The sequence below is a fragment of the Bufo gargarizans genome, chromosome 11 (assembly GCF_014858855.1).
Source record: "Bufo gargarizans isolate SCDJY-AF-19 chromosome 11, ASM1485885v1, whole genome shotgun sequence".
In the NCBI taxonomy this organism is placed as follows: domain Eukaryota; kingdom Metazoa; phylum Chordata; class Amphibia; order Anura; family Bufonidae; genus Bufo; species Bufo gargarizans.
Window position 1 is genome coordinate 99,869,295 of NC_058090.1, and position 27,359 is coordinate 99,896,653.

Consider the following 27,359-nt stretch of genomic DNA (forward strand, 5'->3'; position numbering starts at 1 on the left):
AGACTGTATTCCCCTGTCCTACAGTCATCCTCTCCCCTGAAATGGCTGATAACAGGGGCAATAGACTGTATTCTCCTGTCCTACAGTCATCCTCTCCCCTGAAATGGCTGATAACAGGGGCAATAGACTGTATTCTCCTGTCCTACAGTCATCCTCTCCCCTGAAATGGCTGATAACAGGGGCAATAGACTGTATTCTCCTGTCCTACAGTCATCCTCTCCCCTGAAATGGCTGATAACAGGGGCAATAGACTGTATTCTCCTGTCCTACAGTCATCCTCTCCCCGAAATGGCTGATAACAGGGGCAATAGACTGTATTCTCCTGTCCTACAGTCATCCTCTCCCCTGAAATGGCTGATAACAGGGGCAATAGACTGTATTCTCCTGTCCTACAGTCATCCTCTCCCCTGAAATGGCTGATAACAGGGGCAATAGACTGTATTCTCCTGTCCTACAGTCATCCTCTCCCCTGAAATGGCTGATAACAGGGGCAATAGACTGTATTCTCCTGTCCTACAGTCATCCTCTCCCCTGAAATGGCTGATAACAGGGGCAATAGACTGTATTCTCCTGTCCTACAGTCATCCTCTCCCCTGAAATGGCTGATAACAGGGCAATAGACTGTATTCTCCTGTCCTACAGTCATCCTCCCCTGAAATGGCTGATAACAGGGGCAATAGACTGTATTCTCCTGTCCTACAGTCATCCTCTCCCCTGAAATGGCTGATAACAGGGGGCAATAGACTGTATTCTCCTGTCCTACAGTCATCCTCCCCCTGAAATGGCTGATAATAGGGGCAATAGACTGTATTCTCCTGTCCTACAGTCATCCTCTCCCCTGAAATGGCTGATAACAGGGGCAATAGACTGTATTCTCCTGTCCTACAGTCATCCTCCCCCTGAAATGGCTGATAACAGGGCAATAGACTGTATTCTCCTGTCCTACAGTCATCCTCTCCCCTGAAATGGCTGATAACAGGGCAATAGACTGTATTCTCCTGTCCTACAGTCATCCTCTCCCCTGAAATGGCTGATAACAGGGGCAATAGACTGTATTCTCCTGTCCTACAGTCATCCTCTCCCCTGAAATGGCTGATAACAGGGGCAATAGACTGTATTCTCCTGTCCTACAGTCATCCTCCCCCCTGAAATGGCTGATAACAGGGGCAATAGACTGTATTCTCCTGTCCTGCAGTCATCCTCTCCCTGAAATGGCTGATAACAGGGCAATAGATTGTATTCTCCTGTCCTACAGTCATCCTCTCCCCTGAAATGGCTGATAACAGGGGCAATAGACTGTATTCTCCTGTCCTACAGTCATCCTCTCCCCTGAAATGGCTGATAACAGGGGCAATAGACTGTATTCTCCTGTCCTACAGTCATCCTCTCCCCTGAAATGGCTGATAACAGGGGCAATAGACTGTATTCTCCTGTCCTACAGTCATCCTCTCCCCTGAAATGGCTGATAACAGGGGGCAATAGACTGTATTCTCCTGTCCTACAGTCATCCTCTCCCCTGAAATGGCTGATAACAGGGGGCAATAGACTGTATTCTCCTGTCCTACAGTCATCCTCTCCCTGAAATGGCTGATAACAGGGAGCAATAGACTGTATTCTCCTGTCCTACAGTCCATCCTCTCCCCTGAAATGGCTGATAAACAGGGGGCAATAGACTGTATTCTCCTGTCCTACAGTCATCCTCCTCCCCTGAAATGGCTGATAACAGGGAGCAATAGACTGTATTCTCCTGTCCTACAGTCATCCTCTCCCTGAAATGGCTGATAACAGGGAGCAATAGACTGTATTCTCCTGTCCTACAGTCATCCTCTCCCCTGAAATGGCTGATAACAGGGGGCAATAGACTGTATTCTCCTGTCCTACAGTCATCCTCTCCCCTGAAATGGCTGATAACAGGGGCAATAGACTGTATTCTCCTGTCCTACAGTCATCCTCTCCCTGAAATGGCTGATAACAGGGGGCAATAGACTGTATTCTCCTGTCCTACAGTCATCCTTTGCCCTGAAATTCTGATAACAGGGGGCAATAGACTGTATTCTCCTGTCCTACAGTCATCCTCTCCCCTGAAATGGCTGATAACAGGGGGCAATAGACTGTATTCTCCTGTCCTACAGTCATCCTCTCCCCTGAAATGGCTGATAACAGGGAGCAATAGACTGTATCTCCTGTCCTACAGTCATCCTCTCCCCTGAAATGGCTGATAACAGGGAGCAATAGACTGTATTCTCCTGTCCTACAGTCATCCTCTCCCCTGAAATGGCTGATAACAGGGGGCAATAGACTGTATTCTCCTGTCCTACAGTCATCCTCTCCCCTGAAATGGCTGATAACAGGGGGCAATAGACTGTATTCTCCTGTCCTACAGTCATCCTCTCCCCTGAAATGGCCTACTAACAGGGGGCAATAGACTGTATTCTCCTGTCCTACAGTCATCCTCTCCCCTGAAATGGCTGATAACAGGGGGCAATAGACTGTATTCTCCTGTCCTACAGTCATCCTCTCCCCTGAAATGGCTGATAACAGGGGGCAATAGACTGTATTCTCTGTCCTACAGTCATCCTTCCCCTGAAATGGCTGATAACAGGGGCAATAGACATCTCCTCCCCCTGAAATGGCTGATAACAGGGGGCACATAGACTGTATTCTCCTGTCCTACAGTCATCCTCTCCCCTGAAATGGCTGATAACAGGGGCAATAGACTGTATTCTCCTGTCTACAGTCATCCTCTCCCCTGAAATGGCTGATAACAGGGGGCAATAGACTGTATTCTCCTGTCCTACAGTCATCCTCTCCCCTGAAATGGCTGATAACAGGGGGCAATAGACTGTATTCTCCTGTCCTACAGTCATCCTCTCCCCTGAAATGGCTGATAACAGGGGGCAATAGACTGTATTCTCCTGTCCTACAGTCATCCTCTCCCCTGAAATGGCTGATAACAGGGGGCAATAGACTGTATTCTCCTGTCCTACAGTCATCCTCTCCCCTGAAATGGCTGATAACAGGGGGCAATAGACTGTATTCTCCTGTCCTACAGTCATCCTCTCCCCTGAAATGGCTGATAACAGGGGGCAATAGACTGTATTCTCCTGTCCTACAGTCATCCTCTCCCCTGAAATGGCTGATAACAGGGGGCAATAGACTGTATTCTCCTGTCCTACAGTCATCCTCTCCCCTGAAATGGCTGATAACAGGGGGCAATAGACTGTATTCTCCTGTCCTACAGTCATCCTCTCCCCTGAAATGGCTGATAACAGGGGGCAATAGACTGTATTCTCCTGTCCTACAGTCATCCTCTCCCCTGAAATGGCTGATAACAGGGGGCAATAGACTGTATTCTCCTGTCCTACAGTCATCCTCTCCCCTGAAATGGCTGATAACAGGGAGCAATAGACTGTATTCTCCTGTCCTACAGTCATCCTCTCCCCTGAAATGGCTGATAACAGGGGGCAATAGACTGTATTCTCCTGTCCTACAGTCATCCTCTCCCCTGAAATGGCTGATAACAGGGAGCAATAGACTGTATTCTCCTGTCCTACAGTCATCCTCTCCCCTGAAATGGCTGATAACAGGGGGCAATAGACTGTATTCTCCTGTCCTACAGTCATCCTCTCCCCTGAAATGGCTGATAACAGGGGGCAATAGACTGTATTCTCCTGTCCTACAGTCATCCTCTCCCCTGAAATGGCTGATAACAGGGAGCAATAGACTGTATTCTCCTGTCCTACAGTCATCCTCTCCCCTGAAATGGCTGATAACAGGGGCAATAGACTGTATTCTCCTGTCCTACAGTCATCCTCTCCCCTGAAATGGCTGATAACAGGGGGCAATAGACTGTATTCTCCTGTCCTACAGTCATCCTCTCCCCTGAAATGGCTGATAACAGGGGGCAATAGACTGTATTCTCCTGTCCTACAGTCATCCTCTCCCCTGAAATGGCTGATAACAGGGAGCAATAGACTGTATTCTCCTGTCCTACAGTCATCCTCTCCCCTGAAATGGCTGATAACAGGGGCAATAGACTGTATTCTCCTGTCCTACAGTCATCCTCTCCCCTGAAATGGCTGATAACAGGGAGCAATAGACTGTATTCTCCTGTCCTACAGTCATCCTCTCCCCTGAAATGGCTGATAACAGGGGGCAATAGACTGTATTCTCCTGTCCTACAGTCATCCTCTCCCCTGAAATGGCTGATAACAGGGAGCAATAGACTGTATTCTCCTGTCCTACAGTCATCCTCTCCCCTGAAATGTGCTGATAACAGGGGGCAATAGACTGTATTCCTCCTGTCCTACAGTCTCCTCTCCCCTGAAATGGCTGATAACAGGGGGCAATAGACTGTATTCTCCTGTCCTACAGTCATCCTTTCCCCTGAATGGCTGATAACAGGAGCAATAGACTGTATTCTCCTGTCCTACAGTCATCCTCTCCCCTGAAATGGCTGATAACAGGGGACAATAGACTGTATTCTCCTGTCCTACAGTCATCCTCTCCCCTGAAATGGCTGATAACAGGGAGCAATAGACTGTAATCTCCTGTCCTACAGTCATCCTCTCCCCTGAAATGGCTGATAACAGGGAGCAATAGACTGTATTCTCCTGCCCTACAGTCATACTCTCCCCTGAAATGGCTGATAACAGGGGCAATAGACTGTATTCTCCTGTCCTACAGTCATCCTCTCCCCTGAAATGGCTGATAACAGGGAGCAATAGACTGTATTCTCCTGTCCTACAGTCTTCCTCTCCCCTGAAATGGGCTGATAACAGGGGCAATAGACTGTATTCTCCTGTCCTACAGTCATCCTCTCCCCTGAAATGGCTGATAACAGGGGCAATAGACTGTATTCTCCTGTCCTACAGTCATCCTCTCCCTGAAATGGCTGATAACAGGGGGCAATAGACTGTATTCTCCTGTCCTACAGTCATCCTCTCCCCTGAAATGGCTGGATAACAGGGAGCAATAGACTGTATTCTCCTGTCCTACAGTCATCCTCTCCTCTGAAATGGCTGATAACAGGGAGCAATAGACTGTATTCTCCTGTCCTACAGTCATCCTCTCCCCTGAAATGGCTTGATAACAGGGGAGCAATAGACTGTATTCTCCTGTCCTACAGTCATCCTCTCCCCTGAAATGGCTGATAACAGGGAGCAATAGACTGTATTCTCCTGTCCTACAGTCATCCTCTCCCCTGAAATGGCTGATAACAGGGGGCAATAGACTGTATTCTCCTGTCCTACAGTCATCCTCTCCCCTGAAATGGCTGATAACAGGGGGCAATAGACTGTATTCTCCTGTCCTACAGTCATCCTCTCCCCTGAAATGGCTGATAACAGGGGCAATAGACTGTATTCTCCTGTCCTACAGTCATCCTCTCCCCTGAAATGGCTGATAACAGGGGCAATAGACTGTATTCTCCTGTCCTACAGTCATCCTCTCCCCTGAAATGGCTGATAACAGGGAGCAATAGACTGTATTCTCCTGTCCTACAGTCATCCTCTCCCCTGAAATGGCTGATAACAGGGAGCAATAGACTGTATTCTCCTGTCCTACAGTCATCCTCTCCCCTGAAATGGCTGATAACAGGGGGCAATAGACTGTATTCTCCTGTCCTACAGTCATCCTCTCCCCTGAAATGGCTGATAACAGGGGCAATAGACTGTATTCTCCTGTCCTACAGTCATCCTCTCCCCTGAAATGGCTGATAACAGGGGGCAATAGACTGTATTCTCCTGTCCTACAGTCATCCTCTCCCCTGAAATGGCTGATAACAGGGGGCAATAGACTGTATTCTCCTGTCCTACAGTCATCCTCTCCCCTGAAATGGCTGATAACAGGGGGCAATAGACTGTATTCTCCTGTCCTACAGTCATCCTCTCCCTGAAATGGCTGATAACAGGGGGCAATAGACTGTATTCTCCTGTCCTACAGTCATCCTCTCCCCTGAAATGGCTGATAACAGGGGGCAATAGACTGTATTCTCCTGTCCTACAGTCATCCTCTCCCCTGAAATGGCTGATAACAGGGGGCAATAGACTGTATTCTCCTGTCCTACAGTCATCCTCTCCCCTGAAATGGCTGATAACAGGGGGCAATAGACTGTATTCTCCTGTCCTACAGTCATCCTCTCCCCTGAAATGGCTGATAACAGGGGGCAATAGACTGTATTCTCCTGTCCTACAGTCATCCTCTCCCCTGAAATGGCTGATAACAGGGGCAATAGACTGTATTCTCCTGTCCTACAGTCATCCTCTCCCTGAAATGGCTGATAACAGGGGGCAATAGACTGTATTCTCCTGTCCTACAGTCATCCTCTCCCCTGAAATGGCTGATAACAGGAGGCAATAGACTGTATTCTCCTGTCCTACAGTCATCCTCTCCTCTGAAATGGCTGATAACAGGGGCAATAGACTGTATTCTCCTGTCCTACAGTCATCCTCTCCCCTGAAATGGCTGATAACAGGAGGCAATAGACTGTATTCTCCTGTCCTACAGTCATCCTCTCCCTGAAATGGCTGATAACAGGGGGCAATAGACTGTATTCTCCTGTCCTACAGTCATCCTCATCCCCTGAAATGGCTAATAACAGGGGCAATAGACTGTATTCTCCTGTCCTACAGTCATCCTCTCCCCTGAAATGGCTGATAACAGGGGGCAATAGACTGTATTCTCCTGTCCTACAGTCATCCTCTCCCCTGAAATGGCTGATAACAGGGAGCAATAGACTGTATTCTCCTGTCCTACAGTCATCCTCTCCCCTGAAATGGCTGATAACAGGGGGCAATAGACTGTATTCTCCTGTCCTACAGTCATCCTCTCCTCTGAAATGGCTGATAACAGGGGGCAATAGACTGTATTCTCCTGTCCTACAGTCATCCTCTCCCCTGAAATGGCTGATAACAGGGAGCAATAGACTGTATTCTCCTGTCCTACAGTCATCCTCTCCCCTGAAATGGCTGATAACAGGGGGCAATAGACTGTATTCTCCTGTCCTACAGTCATCCTCTCCCCTGAAATGGCTGATAACAGGGAGCAATAGACTGTATTCTCCTGTCCTACAGTCATCCTCTCCCCTGAAATGGCTGATAACAGGGGGCAATAGACTGTATTCTCCTGTCCTACAGTCATCCTCTCCCCTGAAATGGCTGATAACAGGGGGCAATAGACTGTATTCTCCTGTCCTACAGTCATCCTCTCCCCTGAAATGGCTGATAACAGGGGCAATAGACTGTATTCTCCTGTCCTACAGTCATCCTCTCCCCTGAAATGGCTGATAACAGGGAGCAATAGACTGTATTCTCCTGTCCTACAGTCATCCTCTCCCCTGAAATGGCTGATAACAGGGGGCAATAGACTGTATTCTCCTGTCCTACAGTCATCCTCTCCCCTGAAATGGCTGATAACAGGGGGCAATAGACTGTATTCTCCTGTCCTACAGTCATCCTCTCCCCTGAAATGGCTGATAACAGGGGGCAATAGACTGTATTCTCCTGTCCTACAGTCATCCTCTCCCCTGAAATGGCTGATAACAGGGGGCAATAGACTGTATTCTCCTGTCCTACAGTCATCCTCTCCCCTGAAATGGCTGATAACAGGGGGCAATAGACTGTATTCTCCTGTCCTACAGTCATCCTCTCCCCTGAAATGGCTGATAACAGGGGGCAATAGACTGTATTCTCCTGTCCTACAGTCATCCTCTCCCCTGAAATGGCTGATAACAGGGGGCAATAGACTGTATTCTCCTGTCCTACAGTCATCCTCTCCCCTGAAATGGCTGATAACAGGGGGCAATAGACTGTATTCTCCTGTCCTACAGTCATCCTCTCCCCTGAAATGGCTGATAACAGGGAGCAATAGACTGTATTCTCCTGTCCTACAGTCATCCTCTCCCCTGAAATGGCTGATAACAGGGAGCAATAGACTGTATTCTCCTGTCCTACAGTCATCCTCTCCCCTGAAATGGCTGATAACAGGGAGCAATAGACTGTATTCTCCTGTCCTACAGTCATCCTCTCCCCTGAAATGGCTGATAACAGGGAGCAATAGACTGTATTCTCCTGTCCTACAGTCGTCCTCTCCCCTGAAATGTCTGATAACAGGGGACAATAGACTGTATTCTCCTGTCCTACAATCATCCTCTCCCCTTAAATGGCTGATAACAGGGAGCAATAGACTGTATTCCCCTGTCCTACAGTCATCCTCTCCCCTGAAATGGCTGATAACAGGGAGCAATAGACTGTATTCTCCTGTCCTACAGTCATCCTCTCCCCTGACATGGCTGATAACAGGGGGCAATAGACTGTATTCTCCTGTCCTACAGTCATCCTCTCCCCTGAAATGGCTGATAACAGGGGGCAATAGACTGTATTCTCCTGTCCTACAGTCATCCTCTCCCCTGAAATGGCTGATAACAGGAGGCAATAGACTGTATTCTCCTGTCCTACAGTCGTCCTCTCCCCGGCCTGATGCTGCCGCTCATCCCCCAGTCCCCTGTAATCCATCACTGAGGTTGCTTCCCCCCTTTGTTTTGCTGGCACTTGTAGTCCACGCTCGCCTTGCTCCCTGCATTGTAATAACTGTGTATTAATTGTGAATCGTGGCAGTTGGTGGCGGGGCGGTTGCCATTGAGTGGAGCTGATTGCGTCTCCGCATGGCTGCACACGTCCTGACTCCTGCGCCGCTTATCTCCATGCTCTTAATGAGTTCTCTCAAATATTCATTTGGCCCCATTGTGGTTGTCAGAGCCGGATGTTGGGGTAGCGCTGCCTCATGCAGACGGGTGCATTGTACCTGTGATTAACCGTCTGCACTCCAGATCTGACACCCAGACAATGACCAGATCCAGAATACAATGCCCACCGAAAGGAGGCCATGTCTGTTATTTCAAGGGTGACTCCACTCATCCTCAGCTGTGATAGAACCTTGTACAGAGGCCTACAGAAAGCCAACAACCCCAGAAATGGCTCCGGAGCTGAATAATAAAGCTGGTTAATTATGGGGGCGGGGCTGTGACTACCTCTCAGACAAATGTCATTATATCAGTGATGTAATCAGCAGGGGGCGGGGCTGTGACTACCTCTCAGACAGGGTGTACAGGCAGGTTGTCAGCAGTAATAGATGTTCCTGTAGTATAAGGTGTGTGGAGCTTATGTCATTATATCAGTGATGTCATCAGCAGGGGGCGGGGCTGTGACAACCTCTCAGACATGATGTACAGGCAGGTTGTCAGCAGTAATGGTATAACTGGGTGGACGTTGGGGTCGTCTGATCTGCAGATTATTCTAGTTTTGCAGGGAAGGGCTGATAAAGAACAGTGACAACCGCTTTGCCCGCTGTTAGGTTGTCAGTAGCTTTACCAGATATCCCAGAGGTCTGCTCTCTCCTGCCCCGGGTGTCCGCAACGCCCTGCTGCCCTAAGACACGGGTTACATACAGCGCACATATCCTTGTGTCCTATGGAGGACGAGGAAGATAGACTTTCTAAAATGAATGCTATTTTTGATGAGCCAGAACAAACAGCCCAAGACAATCTGAACTTGAACACGTTCATGTCCTCACTTGAGGAGCCATTACTACGATAGCTCCGGATTTGGTGGGACTTCACTTCATTGAAAAAATATAGTGATAAAGAAAATGGTCCCTCAGGGTCTCAGAATAAAAAAGAAACCTACTATAATGTATTCTGAATTGTTTTTATCACCGTGGGAAGCCATTCGCTCAGACTGTTCCTTTAAACTGATGGAATGAATTGTTCAGAAGCTCTTGTGGATCTCAGAAAATACATTAAAACCACCCAGGAGTCTCTTCTGGCATTTATTCACAATCCTAGATTCCAAGAGTTTGATGATACAAACTTAGAAATGATCTCAAGAAAGTGGAAGATGATTTATTACTCTTTAAACAAGTGAGGATCTTCTAGATTATAAATCCAACCAGGTCCACTCCTGGGTGGAGGCAACAAGAAACCCACCTCGATCTATACCTAAAAGATCATGTTCAAGGAGGAAAAATTCTCAAAGGGTCTCCTTCAATTCAACTGATATGGACTCGGAAACAGAAGCAGTTGCCTCTTTGTCAATTAATGTCCCCCCCCCCCCCCTCATAAAATGGCTGCAAAAAACGGAGGGTGGGGAGAAAGCATAGAACTTCACATTAAGACGGCACTTCCAGGAGGTGTCTTCTGAGGATGTCCGTGATGATGTGTGCAACTACCTTACGACACCTATTGAATGTATAACGTCCTCACATGACAACCCGTCTGTGTTAAAAGTTCCAACTGAATGTAATGAAATGAGTTTTTGGGGAAATGATCCATACTTGTAATTTACAGGATTTGCGCGCAACACGTGGGGACCGTGATTTGATTCATATCTTTTACCATTTTTATACAACAAATCGTGACTATTACCCTATCCAATCAAGATCCTCCGTGTTAGATCGCTATCAAGAAATGGTGGAGAGGGACCTTGTTCAGCTAAATAAAAAAGTTAAATCCAAAGGTGTGAATCCGGAATATGACTAGGAAGGAGTTTCAAGCCTTGAGGGAGTTGAAGGACAGAGACGACATTGCTATAAAACAAGCTGATAAGGGGGGAGCGGTGCTTGACGGTGGAGTGTATAAATCTCAGATTGAAACCATGTTAGGTGACACTGATGGTTATGCTCGCCCGTCGGGTAACCCGCTCCCCCCATTTCAAAAAGAAGTGACAAAGATATTATCTCTGAGTCTCAACTTGGGATTCCTTTCATGCGCTCCCGAAGATTCATAAGAACGTTTTTCCTCCTCCACTCAGACCCACTGGGGCAGGAATAGGGTCTTTTTCCGAAACTGTCACAATGGGTGGATTCACTTCTCCGACCAATAGTGATTCCAGGTTTTTTACAAGATACACGTTCCGTGTTACAGGCTGTCAGTAAAACGGCGCGGTCTGCACAATATACTTGGATCACTGTAGACATTGTCTCTCTATAGACTAACATACCACACGACTTGCCCCTGAAATCTCTTGCATGGTTTTTGGAGACATACAGCCATTATACGGAAAGACTGCATGCATTTTTGGTGGTGGTGGTGGTAGACTTCCTCCTCAGGTGTAATTTCTTTATGTTCAATGGCCAATCTTATTCACAGATGTCAATGGTGTTGACGAGGGCTAAGCTCTTTCCCTCCATTGATAATATTTTTATGGCATGGTGGGAGAGGAGCTTTCTCCTCATCAAAAACCCATCTTTACTGGTAATGCATAAGCTGGTATGGTCGCTACATCGATGACCTGTTGTTTTTTTGGTCTGGCGGCCATACCATACTTCACCCAATACCTCAATTCATGTTTGGAGACCATATCTTTTGATGTCCATCATGGAAAGCAAGAGGTTCATTTTTTGGATTTGCGCCTGAGGGGTGACTCCACACAATACCTCAATTCATGTTTGGAGACCATATCTTTTAATGTCCCTCATGGAAAGGAAGAGGTTCATTTTTTGGATTTGCGCCTGAGGGGTGACTCCACCCAATACCTCAATTCATGTTTGGAGACCATATCTTTTGATGTCCATCATGGAAAGGAAGAGGTTCATTTTTTGGATTTGCGCCTGAGGGGTGACTCCACCCAATACCTCAATTCATGTTTGGAGACCATATCTTTTAATGTCCCTCATGGAAAGGAAGAGGTTCATTTTTTGGATTTGCGCCTGAGGGGTGACTTCACCCAATACCTCAATTCATGTTTGGAGACCATATCTTTTGATGTCCATCATGGAAAGGAAGAGGTTAATTTTTGGGATTTGCGCCTGAGGGGTGACTCCACCACCTCCATCATTCACACGTCCACCTATAGGAAACCTCTGGCGGGCAATACAATATTGCACGGATTGTCTTGCCACCCACTACATACATTGCGGAATATACCGAAAGGCGAGATGATCCGTGCGAGACGGAATTGCTCAGATACAGGAGGTGAGAGCTATAACCTGTAGGTTATCTCAGAGGGAACTTGGTAGGAAGTCACTAGTATACCCTCAGAATAAACCAGATAACATGGAATCTCCTATGCCTCCTGTGAATAAGCCCCAAAGCACTTTTGTGACACAATACAGGGTTGAATTTCCAGAAATCTGCTGCATAATTAAAAAAACATCTCCCAAAAATAACGTATGATAAGCAATGGGCGGAAATAGCCCAAGGAGGTGGAAGGTGTGGAGCTCGAAGGGCCCCTTCCGTTAGTCCCAGTCTGTATCAGGGTGGAAAGAAAGGACAGTCTCCATGGCTGAGTACTAAGGGCTGTTTCACACAAGCGATGTTTGGATTTCAGCCGCTGAAATAAAGTACGGCTGCGCGGTCTGCGTATTGGGCTGGTCCGGCTGCGCGGTCTGCGTATTGGGCTGGTCCTGCTGCCATTGTCATGTGAGGGGACAATCTGCATCTCCATCAGACCGGGAGGGGTGACACCAGGGGACAATAGCAGCAGGGGGACAGTAAACAGCAGCCACATGAATAATTCAGGAGGAGCCTGCACCGGCCTCTGTTCACACCGGGGCCCCTCACCCTCAGGGCCCGCCAGGAAACTCTGCAGAGAGATGAAGGGCCCGGGGCCCCTGTGTGTGCGAGCGTGGCAGCCTTAGATACTGCAGACTGTATCACACAGGAGAGGATTAGATACACAGCTCAGCAGACAGTATCACACAGGAGAGGATTAGATACACAGCTCAGCAGACAGTATCACACAGGACAGGATTAGATACACAGCTCAGCAGACAGTATCACACAGAATAGGATTAGATACACAGCTCAGCAGTCAGTATCACACAGGATAGGAATAGATACATAGCTCAGCAGACAGTATCACACAGGAGAGGATTAGATACACAGCTCAGCAGTCAGTATCACACAGGATTAGATACACAGCTCAGCAGACAGTATCACACAGGATAGGATTAGATACACGGCTCAGCAGGCAGTATCACACAGGATAGGATTAGATACACGGCTCAGCAGTCAGTATCACACAGGATAGGATTATATACACAGCTCAGCAGACAGTATCACACAGGATAGGATTAGATACACGGCTCAGCAGTCAGTATCACAGAGGATAGGATTAGATACACAGCTCAGCAGACAGTATCACACAGGATAGGATTAGATACATGGCTCAGCAGACAGTATCACACAGGACAGGATTAGATACACAGCTCAGCAGTCAGTATCACACAGGATAGGATTAGATACACAGCTCAGCAGTCAGTATCACACAGGATAGGATTAGATACACAGCTCAGCAGTCAGCATCACACAGGATAGGATTAGATACACAGCTCAGCAGGCAGTATCACACAGGATAGGATTAGATACACAGCTCAGCAGGCAGTATCCCACAGGATAGGATTAGATACACAGCTCAGCAGACAGTATCACACAGGACAGGATTAGATACACAGCTCAGCAGTCAGTATCACACAGGACAGGATTAGATACACTGCTCAGCACTAACTTCATGATTATATTCAGACTATTGCGTTTTATTCCTGTTTTTTTTTTTTTTTAATGAGACATTTTGTATTGTTCATCCTCACAGCGCCTAATAAAGTTTTTTTTAAATTATCCAAAAGGCCGCCATTTCGCTGAATGACGCCAAATGGGCGGGGAGACGGTGATTATTTCTATTGGTCAAATGTTTCGTCAATCTCTCTGACGTAACTCTCTGGCCGCTTTGTACTGGAGGAGAACCGTTGGGGGGCGGGGTTTTCAATAAGGTCCTCTCTGGTTGGCTGTTTGGCCGGCGTTTATACCCAATAACACGGGCTCTTGTTCTACTTCGTTCTCTGTCGCAGCCTCGCGGGTCGAGTGGGTGTTCATTGTCCGGCAGCGCGTGTATCTGAAGAAGTGTGAACCATGAGGTAGGAGAGGCTGCGCGGGCCTTCACAGGCCGGGAGACTGGGGTGTGCTGCCGGGTGCGGGGGGACGGGACGGGGACGGGGACTGGAGGGGCCGGGTTTAGGGTGGACCCGGGGCTGATAATGGCGCAGGCACTGAGCGGCGGGGGTGTTCTGGGCAGAGGCGACGACCACCACCCCGGGGAGGGCAGGGGTATTTACGAGGGACTATCACTCCCAGCATCTCCTGACTGCTGCAGGGTTTGCTGGGACATGTAGTTCTTTAGGTGTTGTAGGAGAGGCGGTTTCAGGAGTCTGAACCTGTGGGCCTCCTGTATGTCACAATGTCTATGCTGGACAATGGATTGTAATGGGTGATGCTGTGGTCATGTAACCCCACGGTGATGGGGCCCGGCGGTTGGGCGACCTGGCTGGGCCCGGCGGTTGGGCGACCTGGCTGGGCCCGGCGGTTGGGCGACCTGGCTGGGCCCGGCGGTTGGGCGACCTGGCTGGGCCCGGCGGTTGGGCGACCTGGCTGGGCCCGGCGGTTGGGCGACCTGGCTGGGCCCGGCGGTTGGGCGACCTGGCTGGGCCCGGCGGTTGGGCGACCTGGCTGGGCCCGGCGGTTGGGCGACCTGGCTGGGCCCGGCGGTTGGGCGACCTGGCTGGGCCCGGCGGTTGGGCGACCTGGCTGGGCCCGGCGGTTGGGCGACCTGGCTGGGCCCGGCGGTTGGGCGACCTGGCTGTAATGATTGTGCTCTTGTGTTTCAGGGGAGAAAGAGGCCGCGGTCGTGGACGCTTTGGATCCAGGGTCGGCCCTGGTGCAGGGTGAGTATTGTGCTGGTCGTTGTTGCCGTGGTGATGTTACTTCAGATGCCGCTTATCTCCAAATTTATATATATATATATATATTTTTTTTTTTTTCCCTCTTCCAGGTTCAGACCTTTCGTCCCACACATTCCTTTTGACTTCCACGTGGTGAGTGACTTCCCTCTTCTTCGTTGCCTCCGGCTGCTTGTCTCTGTGGTAACTAATGCCCCTTGTCTCTCCCGCAGTGTGAGATGGCCTTTCCCCGAGTGAAGCCCGCCCCTGACGAGACCACCTTCAGTGAAGCCCTGCTGAAACGAAACCAAGACCTTGCCCCCACCCCCAGCGAGCAGGTAAAGTGCCCCTGAGGACCTCAGTATCTGTGTGTGGGGGGTCTGTCCCTCATGCCGCTCCTCGACCAGTGACGTCACCCGTGGGACGAGCTGCGGTACCAGGCCCGGCCACTACAATGGAAACTCTCCCCTGAGTGATCAGCGGCGCCTGACGTCTCGCTTTCTTTCAGGCTTCCATCTTGTCCCTGGTAACAAAAATAAACAACGTCATCGACAACCTGATCGTGGCCCCAGGAAACTTTGAAGTGGTAAGTACCGGCTGACGGTTACTGGGGGTCCTCGCCTCCGCCCTGCCAGGTCCCTCCTGCTCCTTATTGGTCGCATTATGGCCTTATTTATCTCATTGCAGCAAATTGAAGAGGTGCGGCAGGTGGGCTCCTACAAGAAGGGCACGATGACCAACGGGCACAACGTGGCGGACCTCGTCGTCATCCTGAAGATCCTCCCCACATGTGAGTTTGGTCTTATTTGGGCTCCTTCAGCCCCCGCTCTAGCCTTTCCCTATTCTGACCCCTCTGGTCTCTTCTAGTGGAAGCCGTGGCTGCTCTAGGAATGAAAGTTGTGGAAACCCTCAGGACACAAGACCCAGCTGAAGGTAGGTTTCCCCCCCCCCTTCCTGCAGTTTATACGGTACGTCCCCTGCTGTGTCGCCGCGCTCACCTCTCCGCCTTCTCCCTTCAGTACTCACCATGCTCACCAACGACACCGGCTTTGAGATCAGCTCCGCAGACGCCACCGTGAAGATCCTAATCACAACTGTCCCCCCAAATCTGCGCAAGCTGGACGCAGAGCTGCACTGTAAGTGACATCACACCGTGACGGGATGCGGTGGTCCGGGCTAGAGATAAGCGAAGCAAGTTGGGTGTGCAAAATCCGGCGCCGCTTCTCCTTACAGTACTAGAATGTACTGCCTCCGATGAGGCGAGGTTACTCGCATCACGTGTGAGACTAGAGTAACTTCAGTGAGTATCCGCTGCAGAGCCGAGAGCCGCTGTAATTACCTCGCACGTCTTTGTGATTAACAGACTTTGCCTCACCGGAGCCAATACATTCTACTGCTGTGAAGAGAAGCATCTCCGTACAGCATTATAACGGACTTATTAAGCGACGCGGCTTCGCTGATCTCTAGTCTACAGGAGCCGTACTACCCGCTCGCTGTACTCCTGGGGGGTCCCATATACCCCAAGTGATGAGGGTACCTACCTCCGCTGCGGTCACTGACGTCTTGCTCTTCTGTTGCAGTGGACATCAAGGTCCTCCAGAGCGCCCTGGCCGCCATTAGACATGCCCGCTGGTTCGAGGAGAACGCGTCTCACTCCACGTAAGTTTCCCTTGGGGTTAGTCTGTTCTGGGCTTCTTACTCCAGTCACAGCTTCACAGCTGCACTCACAATTCTGCTTCTGACAAACCCCCATAGGAGCCTGTGCTTGAGATACATTTCTGTTTTCTGACCCACCCATTTAGAGGCTAGCCGTGGCCTCAGCTCTAGAGGGTGGGTGCAGGTGACTGGCTGCTGATTCCCCTCTGCAGTGCCTCCAACAGGGCAAATGTGGTATTACAAGGGTCAGGACTTGCTTGGGGGGGGGGTGCTATACATCTGGATGGGGGGTTGTTGTCTTATGGTGATCCCCCAAGACCACCTCCTTACCCTGCTTCGGCTTCCTCCACCAGAGTTAAGGTTTTGATCCGCCTTCTGAAAGATCTGATGGGTCGCTTCCCCGGGTTTGAGCCGATGACCCCGTGGATCCTGGACTTGCTGGTATGTTTCCTCCCCGGGAGGCTCTAGGGGCCCCTGTGTGGTTGGGCTCCTACTGACCATTACTGTGTTTTGCAGGCCCATTACTCCGTCATGAACAACCCATCCCGCCAGCCGCTGGCACTCAACATAGCCTACAGGTAGGTAGGGAGCGTGGTAACATGGGGGTGGGGGGGTCACAGTGTGGCTATTCCTATTACACTGACTGCTTCCCGTCTCAGGCGCTGCCTCCAGATCCTCGCTGCCGGCCTCTTCCTTCCCGGCTCTGTGGGTATTACAGACCCTTGTGAGAGTGGAAACTTCCGGGTCCACACGGTGATGACCCTGGAACAACAGGTAAGTCATTGGGGGAGGAGTGATGGCGTGAGGGGCTCACGTGTCTGATGTGTATACTGAGGCCTCGTCTCTTCTGCCCCCTGCAGGACATGGTGTGTTACACAGCTCAGACCCTGATCCGCATCTTATCCCACGGCGGATACCGCAAGATCCTCGGCCTGGAGGGCGACGCAAGTGGTAGGTGCCGTGTTATTGAGCGGGGGGGCTGCGTACTAAGAGGGTCTGTGTCCTAATCGCTGTCTGTCTCCACAGCCCTCGCCTCAGAGATGTCCACCTGGGATGGCGTCATTGTGACCCCCTCAGAGAAGGCCTATGAGAGACCCCCGGAGAGGAAGGAGGGTGAGGATGGAGAGGGCCCTGATATTCCTGAGGGAGCGGAGGAAGAGGAGAACATGGAGACCCAGGAGTGACCTGGACAGGTAGGTGTCAGTCACATGGCACGTGAGGCTGATGAGAGTAGTGTTACCTGGTGCCAGGATGCTGGGAGTCGCTCTCCTGGGGGCGGATCTCCCTGTTGAATGGTGGGCTCCTTCTAACGGGTGAATCTTTCTCTCCCTCCAGATCTTGGTTTTTCTTGCCCCTCGGCCCAGACTTGTGGTTCTCCGCCCGGACCAAGCCCCCGGCTCCGCCATCTTTGTTGTGATGTGACCTTTATTTTATACTGTAGAGAATTTCATTTCATGTCCACAATAAATTTTTATTATGTTTGTTGGTTAATGGCGCTCCTGGTGTCGTGTTTGTGGGTGAGGGGCCTGTAGGGTGCGGGGTGGCACACTGGTAACGAGGGGACTGGAAGCTTCCCTGTGCGGCTCTCGGTCAGCGCATGGAGGGTTAAACCTGTGCTCGCCGTGACCTGTCTCCAGCGAGCGTCATGCGGCTGATTTATTGTTTAATTTGTTCCACGTACGGACACTCGTGTATCGTCATAGCAACACTTGTCCCATTATACCCGTCTCTGCGCTCGGCGGCTGACTAAACAATTCCCCCCGCGCGCTCCCGGATCATCGACGCCTTTCTCTTCGCTGTAATCACGGTTGTCGCTATTTATTCTGGACCTGAGCCGTCCAGAAGCGGGGCCAAAGGAGCTGACATAGTATCTTCTACTGAAACCCTCTGTGCTGCTTCAGGTCCTGCACCTTGCCCTAGGTAACTCTAATCCCCACAAGATCTGCACCCTCCTCTCCTGAAATCCTCTGTGCTGCTGCAGGCTCTGTATCTATAATTGTCTTGTGTAACTGCATCACAGTAGTCTGCCCACTAGAGGGCGACCACGCTGCTGTCGTCCCAATGCTGAATCTGGTCTTCCGGCTCAGGGCTCTTTCACACTTGCATTGTCCGGATCCGGCATGGAGTTCCGTCGTCTGGGCTCTATGCCGGAAGAATCCTGATCAGGATTATCCTAATGCATTCTGAATGGAGTGAAATCCGTTCAGGATGCATCAGGACGTCTTCAGTTCTGGAACGGAACGTTTTTTGGCCGGAGAAAATACCGCAGCATGCTGCACTTTTTGCTCCGGCCAAAAATCCTGAAGACTTGCCGCGAGGCCGGATCCGGAATGAATGCCCATTGAAAGGCATTGATCCGGATCCGGCCTTAAGCTAAACGTCGTTTCGGCGCATTACCGGATCCGACGTTTAGCTTTTTCTGAATGGTTACCATGGCTGCCGGGACGCTAAAGTCCTGCTTGCCAAAGTAGTGGGGAGCAGCATACTTACCGTCCGTGCGGCTCCCGGGGCGCTCCAGAGTGACGTCAGGGCACCCCACACGCATGGATCACTTGATCGCATGGCACGTCATCCATGCGCATGGTGCGCTCTGACGTCATTCTGGAGCACCCCGGGAGCTGCGCGGACTGTAAGTATACCGCTCCCCACTACTACTATGGCAACCAGGACTTTAATAGCGTCCTGGCTGCCATAGTAACACTGAACGGATCCGTCTTCAAATGCTTTCAGTTCACTTGTGTTTTTTTGGATCCGGCGTGTAATTCCGGCAAGTGGAGTACACGCCGCATCCGGACAACGCAAGTGTGAAAGAGGCCTAAAAGCACACAGAGCTATGGGGACTGGGTATTGCGGATGCGCTAGCGGCCATCTAGCAGCCCATGTCCCCAGCTCTATACACTGAGGGGCGGGGCATTACGTAACCACGCCCACTGCGTAATAACAGGCGTCCTCCCAGAAATGCAGCAGATTGCGAAGTTTCCCAGACCTGAAATGACGGGGGGGGGGGGGGGGGGGTCTGGAGTTGTGGCCCCGGGGGGTAAGCTCTGCAGGTGTCGCTCCGTTGGCTTTATGAATGCCCCTTTTATGCCACCTCTTGGCTCTGGATGCAGGAAAACGGGTTTATCGAGAGCGAAAATCCGGAGACAATGGCGGCTTTATGTAACTGGGAAATGCCGCAGGTCATATCGGAGGAGAACCACGTGTATGTGGGGGCGGCCGGGCGTACAGCAACCAGGGGCTCATTCACACCAGAAGAAGAGGAGCACATTCTAGAGTTATGCGCACGGACACTGAATGCGTCCCAGCCGACCGGTCGTGTGCATGAGGCCACGGATACAGCTGTTAGAGTGATGTCATCAGGGGGTGGGGCTGTGACTACCTCTCAGGCAGGTTGTCGGCAGTAGTAATACTTCCTGGCTGTTTTGCTGCTTCCTCCTTCTGTTCGTTCCTTTTCCTGTTCTTTTTAAAGGGCCAGCGCCCTTCTTAGCTCCCTCTGTGTCCGCATGGCCAGAGCGGTGCAGCGACCAGTATGTCCTCGCCTGCTGACTGGTGGCTCGGAGGTCGGGTATTTGGCCACTGCCCCTTCTCACTGGTGAGCGGCCGCCTGTCATGCCAGTTCTGTCCAGCAGGTGTCAGCATGGCCTCCTTGTAGCAGACCCCAGTAGTCACTGTGGGGGTCAGCAGAGTTCTGCAGGGGCCCTCCCGATGGGCCCCAGACCGGGCTCTGCCGACCCTCTCCTCATCACTCTGTAGTGTGGCACAGAGCAGAAGCAGTCATGTGACCGGGCACCGCAGCCTGGCATCAGGGCTCAGGGTGGGCACAGGTCAGCGGCTGAATTCCTGGAATCTGGGAAAACTCACAGGAGTCTGGGAAAGCTGGGTGACAACCGACATGGGCGTCAGGAGTCTGGGAAAGCTGGGTGACAACCGACATGGGCGTCAGGAGTCTGGGAAAGCTGGGTGACAACCGACATGGGCGTCAGGAGTCTGGGAAAGCTGGGTGACAACCGACATGGGCGTCAGGAGTCTGGGAAAGCTGGGTGACAACCGACATGGGCGTCAGGAGTCTGGGAAAGCTGGGTGACAACCGACATGGCCGTTAGGAGTCTGGGAAAGCTGGGTGACAACCGACATGGCCGTCAGGAGTCTGGGAAAGCTGGGTGACAACCGACATGGGCGTCAGAAGTCTGGGAAAGCTGGGTGACAACCGACATGGGCGTCAGGAGTCTGGGAAAGCTGGGTGACAACCGATATGGGCGTCAGGAGTCTGGGAAAGCTGGGTGACAACCGACATGACCGTTAGGAGTCTGGGAAAGCTGGGTGACAACCGACATGGCCGTCAGGAGTCTGGGAAAGCTGGGTGACAACCGACATGGCTGTCAGGAGTCTGGGAAAGCTGGGTGACAACCAACATGGCCGTCAGGAGTCTGGGAAAGCTGGGTGATAACCGACATGGGCGTCAGGAGTCTGGGAAAGCTGGGTGACAACCGACATGGGCGTCAGAAGTCTGGGAAAGCTGGGTGACAACCAACATGGCCGTCAGGAGTCTGGGAAAGCTGGGTGATAACACACATGGCCGTCAGGAGTCTGGGAAAGCTGGGTGACAACCAACATGGCCGTCAGGAGTCTGGGAAAGCTGGGTGATGACACACATGGGCGTCAGGAGTCTGGGAAAGCTGGGTGACAACCAACATGGCCGTCAGGAGTCTGGGAAAGCTGGGTGATAACACACATGGCCGTCAGGAGTCTGGGAAAGCTGGGTGATGACACACATGGCCGTCAGGAGTCTGGGAAAGCTGGGAGATGACACACATGGGCGTCAGGAGTCTGGGAAAGCTGGGTGATGACACACATGGCCGTCAGGAGTCTGGGAAAGCTGGGTGATGACACACATGGGCGTCAGGAGTCTGGGAAAGCTGGGTGATGACACACATGGCCGTCAGGAGTCTGGGAAAGCTGGGTGATGACACACATGGCCGTCAGGAGTCTGGGAAAGCTGGGTGATGACACACATGGCCGTCAGGAGTCTGGGAAAGCTGGGTGATGACACACATGGCCGTCAGGAGTCTGGGAAAGCTGGGTGATGACACACATGGCCGTCAGGAGTCTGGGAAAGCTGGGTGATAACACACATGGCCGTCAGGAGTCTGGGAAAGCTGGGTGATAACACACATGGCCGTCAGGAGTCTGGGAAAGCTGGGTGATGACACACATGGGCGTCAGGAGTCTGGGAAAGCTGGGTGACAACCAACATGGCCGTCAGGAGTCTGGGAAAGCTGGGTGATGACACACATGGCCGTCAGGAGTCTGGGAAAGCTGGGTGATAACACACATGGCCGTCAGGAGTCTGGGAAAGCTGGGTGATAACACACATGGCCGTCAGGAGTCTGGGAAAGCTGGGTGATGACACACATGGCGTCAGGAGTCTGGGAAAGCTGGGTGATAACACACATGGCCGTCAGGAGTCTGGGAAAGCTGGGTGACAACCAACATGGCCGTCAGGAGTCTGGGAAAGCTGGGTGATGACACACATGGCGTCAGGAGTCTGGGAAAGCTGGGTGACAACCAACATGGGCGTCAGGAGTCTGGGAAAGCTGGGAGATGACACACATGGCCGTCAGGAGTCTGGGAAAGCTGGGTGATGACACACATGGGCGTCAGGAGTCTGGGAAAGCTGGGTGACAACCAACATGGGCGTCAGGAGTCTGGGAAAGCTGGGTGATGACACACATGGCCGTCAGGAGTCTGGGAAAGCTGGGTGATGACACACATGGCCGTCAGGAGTCTGGGAAAGCTGGGTGATAACACACATGGCCGTCAGGAGTCTGGGAAAGCTGGGTGATGACACACATGGCCGTCAGGAGTCTGGGAAAGCTGGGTGATGACACACATGGGCGTCAGGAGTCTGGGAAAGCTGGGTGACAACCAACATGGCCGTCAGGAGTCTGGGAAAGCTGGGTGATGACACACATGGCCGTCAGGAGTCTGGGAAAGCTGGGTGATGACACACATGGCCGTCAGGAGTCTGGGAAAGCTGGGTGATGACACACATGGCCGTCAGGAGTCTGGGAAAGCTGGGTGATGACACACATGGGCGTCAGGAGTCTGGGAAAGCTGGGTGATAACCGACATGGGCGTCAGGAGTCTGGGAAAGCTGGGGGATGACACACATGGGCGTCAGGAGTCTGGGAAAGCTGGGTGATGACACACATGGCCGTCAGGAGTCTGGGAAATCTGGGTGATGACACACATGGCCGTCAGGAGTCTGGGAAAGCTGGGTGATGACACACATGGGCGTCAGGAGTCTGGGAAAGCTGGGTGATGACACACATGGGCGTCAGGAGTCTGGGAAAGCTGGGTGATGACACACATGGCCGTCAGGAGTCTGGGAAAGCTGGGTGATAACACACATGGCCGTCAGGAGTCTGGGAAAGCTGGGTGATGACACACATGGGCGTCAGGAGTCTGGGAAAGCTGGGTGATGACACACATGGCCGTCAGGAGTCTGGGAAAGCTGGGTGATAACCGACATGGGCGTCAGGAGTCTGGGAAAGCTGGGTGATAACCGACATGGGCGTCAGGAGTCTGGGAAAGCTGGGTGATAACACACATGGCCGTCAGGAGTCTGGGAAAGCTGGGTGATAACACACATGGCCGTCAGGAGTCTGGGAAAGCTGGGTGATGACACACATGGCCGTCAGGAGTCTGGGAAAGCTGGGTGATGACACACATGGCCGTCAGGAGTCTGGGAAAGCTGGGTGATAACCGACATGGGCGTCAGGAGTCTGGGAAAGCTGGGGGATGACACACATGGCCGTCAGGAGTCTGGGAAAGCTGGGGGATGACACACATGGCCGTCAGGAGTCTGGGAAAGCTGGGTGATGACACACATGGGCGTCAGGAGTCTGGGAAAGCTGGGTGATGACACACATGGCCGTCAGGAGTCTGGGAAAGCTGGGTGACAACCGACATGGGCGTCAGGAGTCTGGGAAAGCTGGGGGATGACACACATGGCCGTCAGGAGTCTGGGAAAGCTGGGTGACAACACACATGGCCGCCAGGAGTCTGGGAAAGCTGGGTGACAACCAACATGGCCGTCAGGAGTCTGGGAAAGCTGGGTGATGGCCCCTGTGGGAGCTGCAGGTTGGCGGCGGCTCTGGGCAGCACCTCCCGGCGATCCTGCTTGCTTCCTCTTTACAGGAGGAGTCAGGGAGATATCTGGGACTATAAATCATGGCGGTGACACATTTATACGCAGCATGGGGCCCGGTAATTGCCGCCTGCGTGTGACTCATGTGGGAACCTTCTTACATGTTACACGCCTGTGAGAATCCTCATGTAGCAAAGTTACCAGAACAGGTCACCGCTAAAAGCCAGAAACGCGCTGTGTGTTATATCCTGGCTGATAATACCGCCATACTCACAAGATATGTACAAGTATCATACACATATCATACATACAGTACACATCATACATACAGTACACACATGCATACATACAATACACATCATACATATCATACATACAGTACACACATACATATCATATATACAGTACACATATACATACAGTACACATCATACATACACATATCATATATACATACAGTACACATCATACATACAGTACACACATGCATACATACAATACACATCATACATATCATACATACAGTACACACATACATATCATACATACAGTACACACATACATATCATATATACAGTACACATATACATACAGTACACATATCATACACACACATATCATATATACATACACACATATCATACATACAGTACACATATACACACATACAGTACACATATCATACACACACATATCATACATACAGTACACATATCATACACACACATATCATACATACAGTACACATATCATACACACACATATCATACATACAGTACCCATATCATACACACACATATCATACATACAGTACACATATACACACATACAGTACACATATCATACACACACATATCATACATACAGTACACATATCATACACACACATATCATACATACAGTACACATATCATACACACACATATCATACATACAGTACCCATATCATACACACACATATCATACATACAGTACACATATACACACATACAGTACACATATCATACATACAGTACACATATCATACACACACACATATCATACTTACAGTACACATATCATACACACATATCATACATACAGTACACATATACACACATATACATACAGTACACACATGCATACATACATACAGTACACATATCATACACACACATATACATACAGTACACATATCATACACACATATCATACATACAGTACACATATACACACATATACATACAGTACACACACACATATCATACTTACAGTACACATATCATACACATATCATACATACAGTACACATATCATACACACATATCATACATACAGCACACATATCATACATACAGTACACATATCATACATACACAGACATCCCATACATATATCTTCACTCTATATACATAGATATTTGTGCACAGTATGCTGACACATATTCACTCCCCCATATGTATATACAGGAGACCTGACTACAGCTTCCATCCCCCAAGATCAATACTCAACCCTGTCATTCTTCTGCTTCATATTGATAATTCTCCCTCATTAATACTCCTGCCTCTCACACGCCTCTAATACTTTCTTCAGTACTCTTTATGACTAATTCTGTAAAACTCTCACTCATACTTCACCCGTCACCCTGCCCCCTCATGTTACCCAATCTGTATCTCCATCCTTCATGTAGCATTATCTTATACTTACCTGTGTAGTACTATCAATCTCTAATACTCACCTGTGCAGTACTATCCATCTCTCATACTCAACTGTGTAGTATTATATATCCATCATACTCACCTGTGTAGTGCTATCCATCCATCCATCATACTCACATGTGTAGTGCTATACATCGCTTATATTTACCTGTTGAGTACTATTCATCTCTCATATTGTCCTTTCTCTCCACCTTTTATACTCTCCCCTTGTAATATTCTCCATCTCTCATACTCTCCTTATAATACTCTCCATCTCTCATACTCTCCCCTTATAATTCTCTCCATCTCTTATACTCTCTCCTTATAATACCCTCCATCTCTCATACTCTCCCCTTATAATTCTCTCCATCTCTTATACTCTCTCCTTATAATACCCTCCATCTCTCATACTCTCTCCTTATAATACTCTCCATCTCTCATACTCTCCCCTTATAATTCTCTTCATCTCTTATACTCTCTCCTTATAATACCCTCCATCTCTCATACTCTCTCCTTATAATACTCTCCATCTCTCATACTCTACATCTCTCATACTCTCTCATTAGAATTCCCTCCATCTCTCATACTCTCTCCTTATAATTATCTCCATCTCTCTTACTCTCTCCTTATAATTCTCTCATACTCTCTCCTTATAATACCCTTCATCTCTCATACTCTCTCCTTATAATACTCTCCATCTCTCATACTCCTTATAATTCTCTCCATCTCTCATACTCTCTCCTTATACTACCCTCCATTTTACATACTCTCTCCTTATAATTCTCTCCATCTCTCATACTCTCCTTATAATACTCTCCATCTCTCATACTCTCCTTATAATTCTCTCCATCTCTTATACTCTCTCCTTATAATACTCTCCATCTCTCATACTCTCCTTAAAATTCTCTCCATCTCTCATACTCTCTCCTTATAATACTCTCCATCTCTCATACTCTCCTTAAAATTCTCTCCATCTCTCATACTCTCCTTAAAATTCTCTCCATCTCTCATACTCTCTCCTTATAATTCTCTCCATCTCTCCTACTCTTTATAATACCCTCCATCTCTCATACTCCATCCTTATAATTCTCTCTATCTCTCATACTCTCTCCTTATAATACTCTCCATCTCTCATACTCTCATTATAATACTCTCCATCTCTCATACTCTCTCCTTATAATACTCTCCATCTCTCATACTCTCCTTATAATACTCTCCCTCTCTCATACTCTCTCCTTATAATACCCTCCATCTCTCATACTTTCTCCTTATAATTCTCTCATCTCTCTTACTCTCTCCTTATAATACCCTCAATCTCTTATACTCACTCCTAATAATTCTCTCATCTCTCATACTCTCTCCTTATAATTCTATCCATCTCTCATACTCTCTCCTTATAATACTCTCCATTTCTCATACTCTCTCCTTATAATTCCCTCCATCTCTCATACTCTCTCCTTATAATTCCCTCCATCTCTCATACTCTCTCCTTATAATTCCCTCCATCTCTCATACTCTCTCCTTATAATACCCTCATCTCTCATACTCTCTCCTTATAATACTCTCCATTTCTCATACTCTCTCCTTATAATTCCCTCCATCTCTCATACTCTCTCCTTATAATTCCCTCCATCTCTCATACTCTCTCCTTATAATTCCCTCCATCTCTCATACTCTCTCCTTATAATACCCTCCATCTCTCATACTCTCTCCTTATAATTCCCTCCATCTCTCATATTCTCTCCTTATAATACCCTCCATCTCTCATACTCTCTCCTTATAATACCCTCATCTCTCATACTCTCTCCTTATAATACTCTCCATTTCTCATACTCTCTCCTTATAATTCCCTCCATCTCTCATACTCTCTCCTTATAATTCCCTCCATCTCTCATACTCTCTCCTTATAATTCCCTCCATCTCTCATACTCTCTCCTTATAATTCCCTCCATCTCTCATATTCTCTCCTTATAATACCCTCCATCTCTCATACTCTCTCCTTATAGTACCCTCCATCTCTCATACTCTCCTTATAATACTCTCAATCTCTCATACTCTCTCTTTATAATACTCTCCATCTCTCATACTCTCCTTATAATTCTCTCCATCTCTCATACTCTCTCCTTATAATACTCTCCATCTCTCATACTCTCCTTATAATACTCTCAATC

General features: G+C 49.6%; 1 protein-coding gene across 1 annotated transcript; it reads left to right on the plus strand.

Moving 5' to 3' along the window:
- The first annotated feature begins 13,805 nt into the window (after positions 1–13,805).
- ILF2 (interleukin enhancer binding factor 2) lies at positions 13,806–17,853 on the plus strand. The gene is made up of 15 exons (XM_044272065.1): positions 13,806–13,908; positions 14,656–14,712; positions 14,820–14,862; positions 14,940–15,044; positions 15,215–15,292; positions 15,394–15,496; positions 15,574–15,639; positions 15,726–15,842; positions 16,287–16,365; positions 16,716–16,803; positions 16,879–16,940; positions 17,022–17,136; positions 17,223–17,313; positions 17,389–17,555; positions 17,698–17,853. Exons 1-14 carry the CDS (start codon positions 13,904–13,906, stop codon positions 17,544–17,546), a joined length of 1,167 nt encoding a protein of 388 aa, XP_044128000.1. The 5' UTR covers positions 13,806–13,903; the 3' UTR covers positions 17,547–17,555; positions 17,698–17,853.
- Positions 17,854–27,359: the final 9,506 nt, after the last annotated feature.

What these genes read in the sequence shown, in the direction of transcription:
- ILF2 (XM_044272065.1), top strand. An exon ending in TTCCTTTTGACTTCCACGTG is followed by an intron (nt 14,863 to 14,939) that starts GTGAGTGACTTC and finishes TCTCTCCCGCAG; the next exon opens with TGTGAGATGGCCTTTCCCCG. An exon ending in TGATGACCCTGGAACAACAG is followed by an intron (nt 17,137 to 17,222) that starts GTAAGTCATTGG and finishes TGCCCCCTGCAG; the next exon opens with GACATGGTGTGTTACACAGC.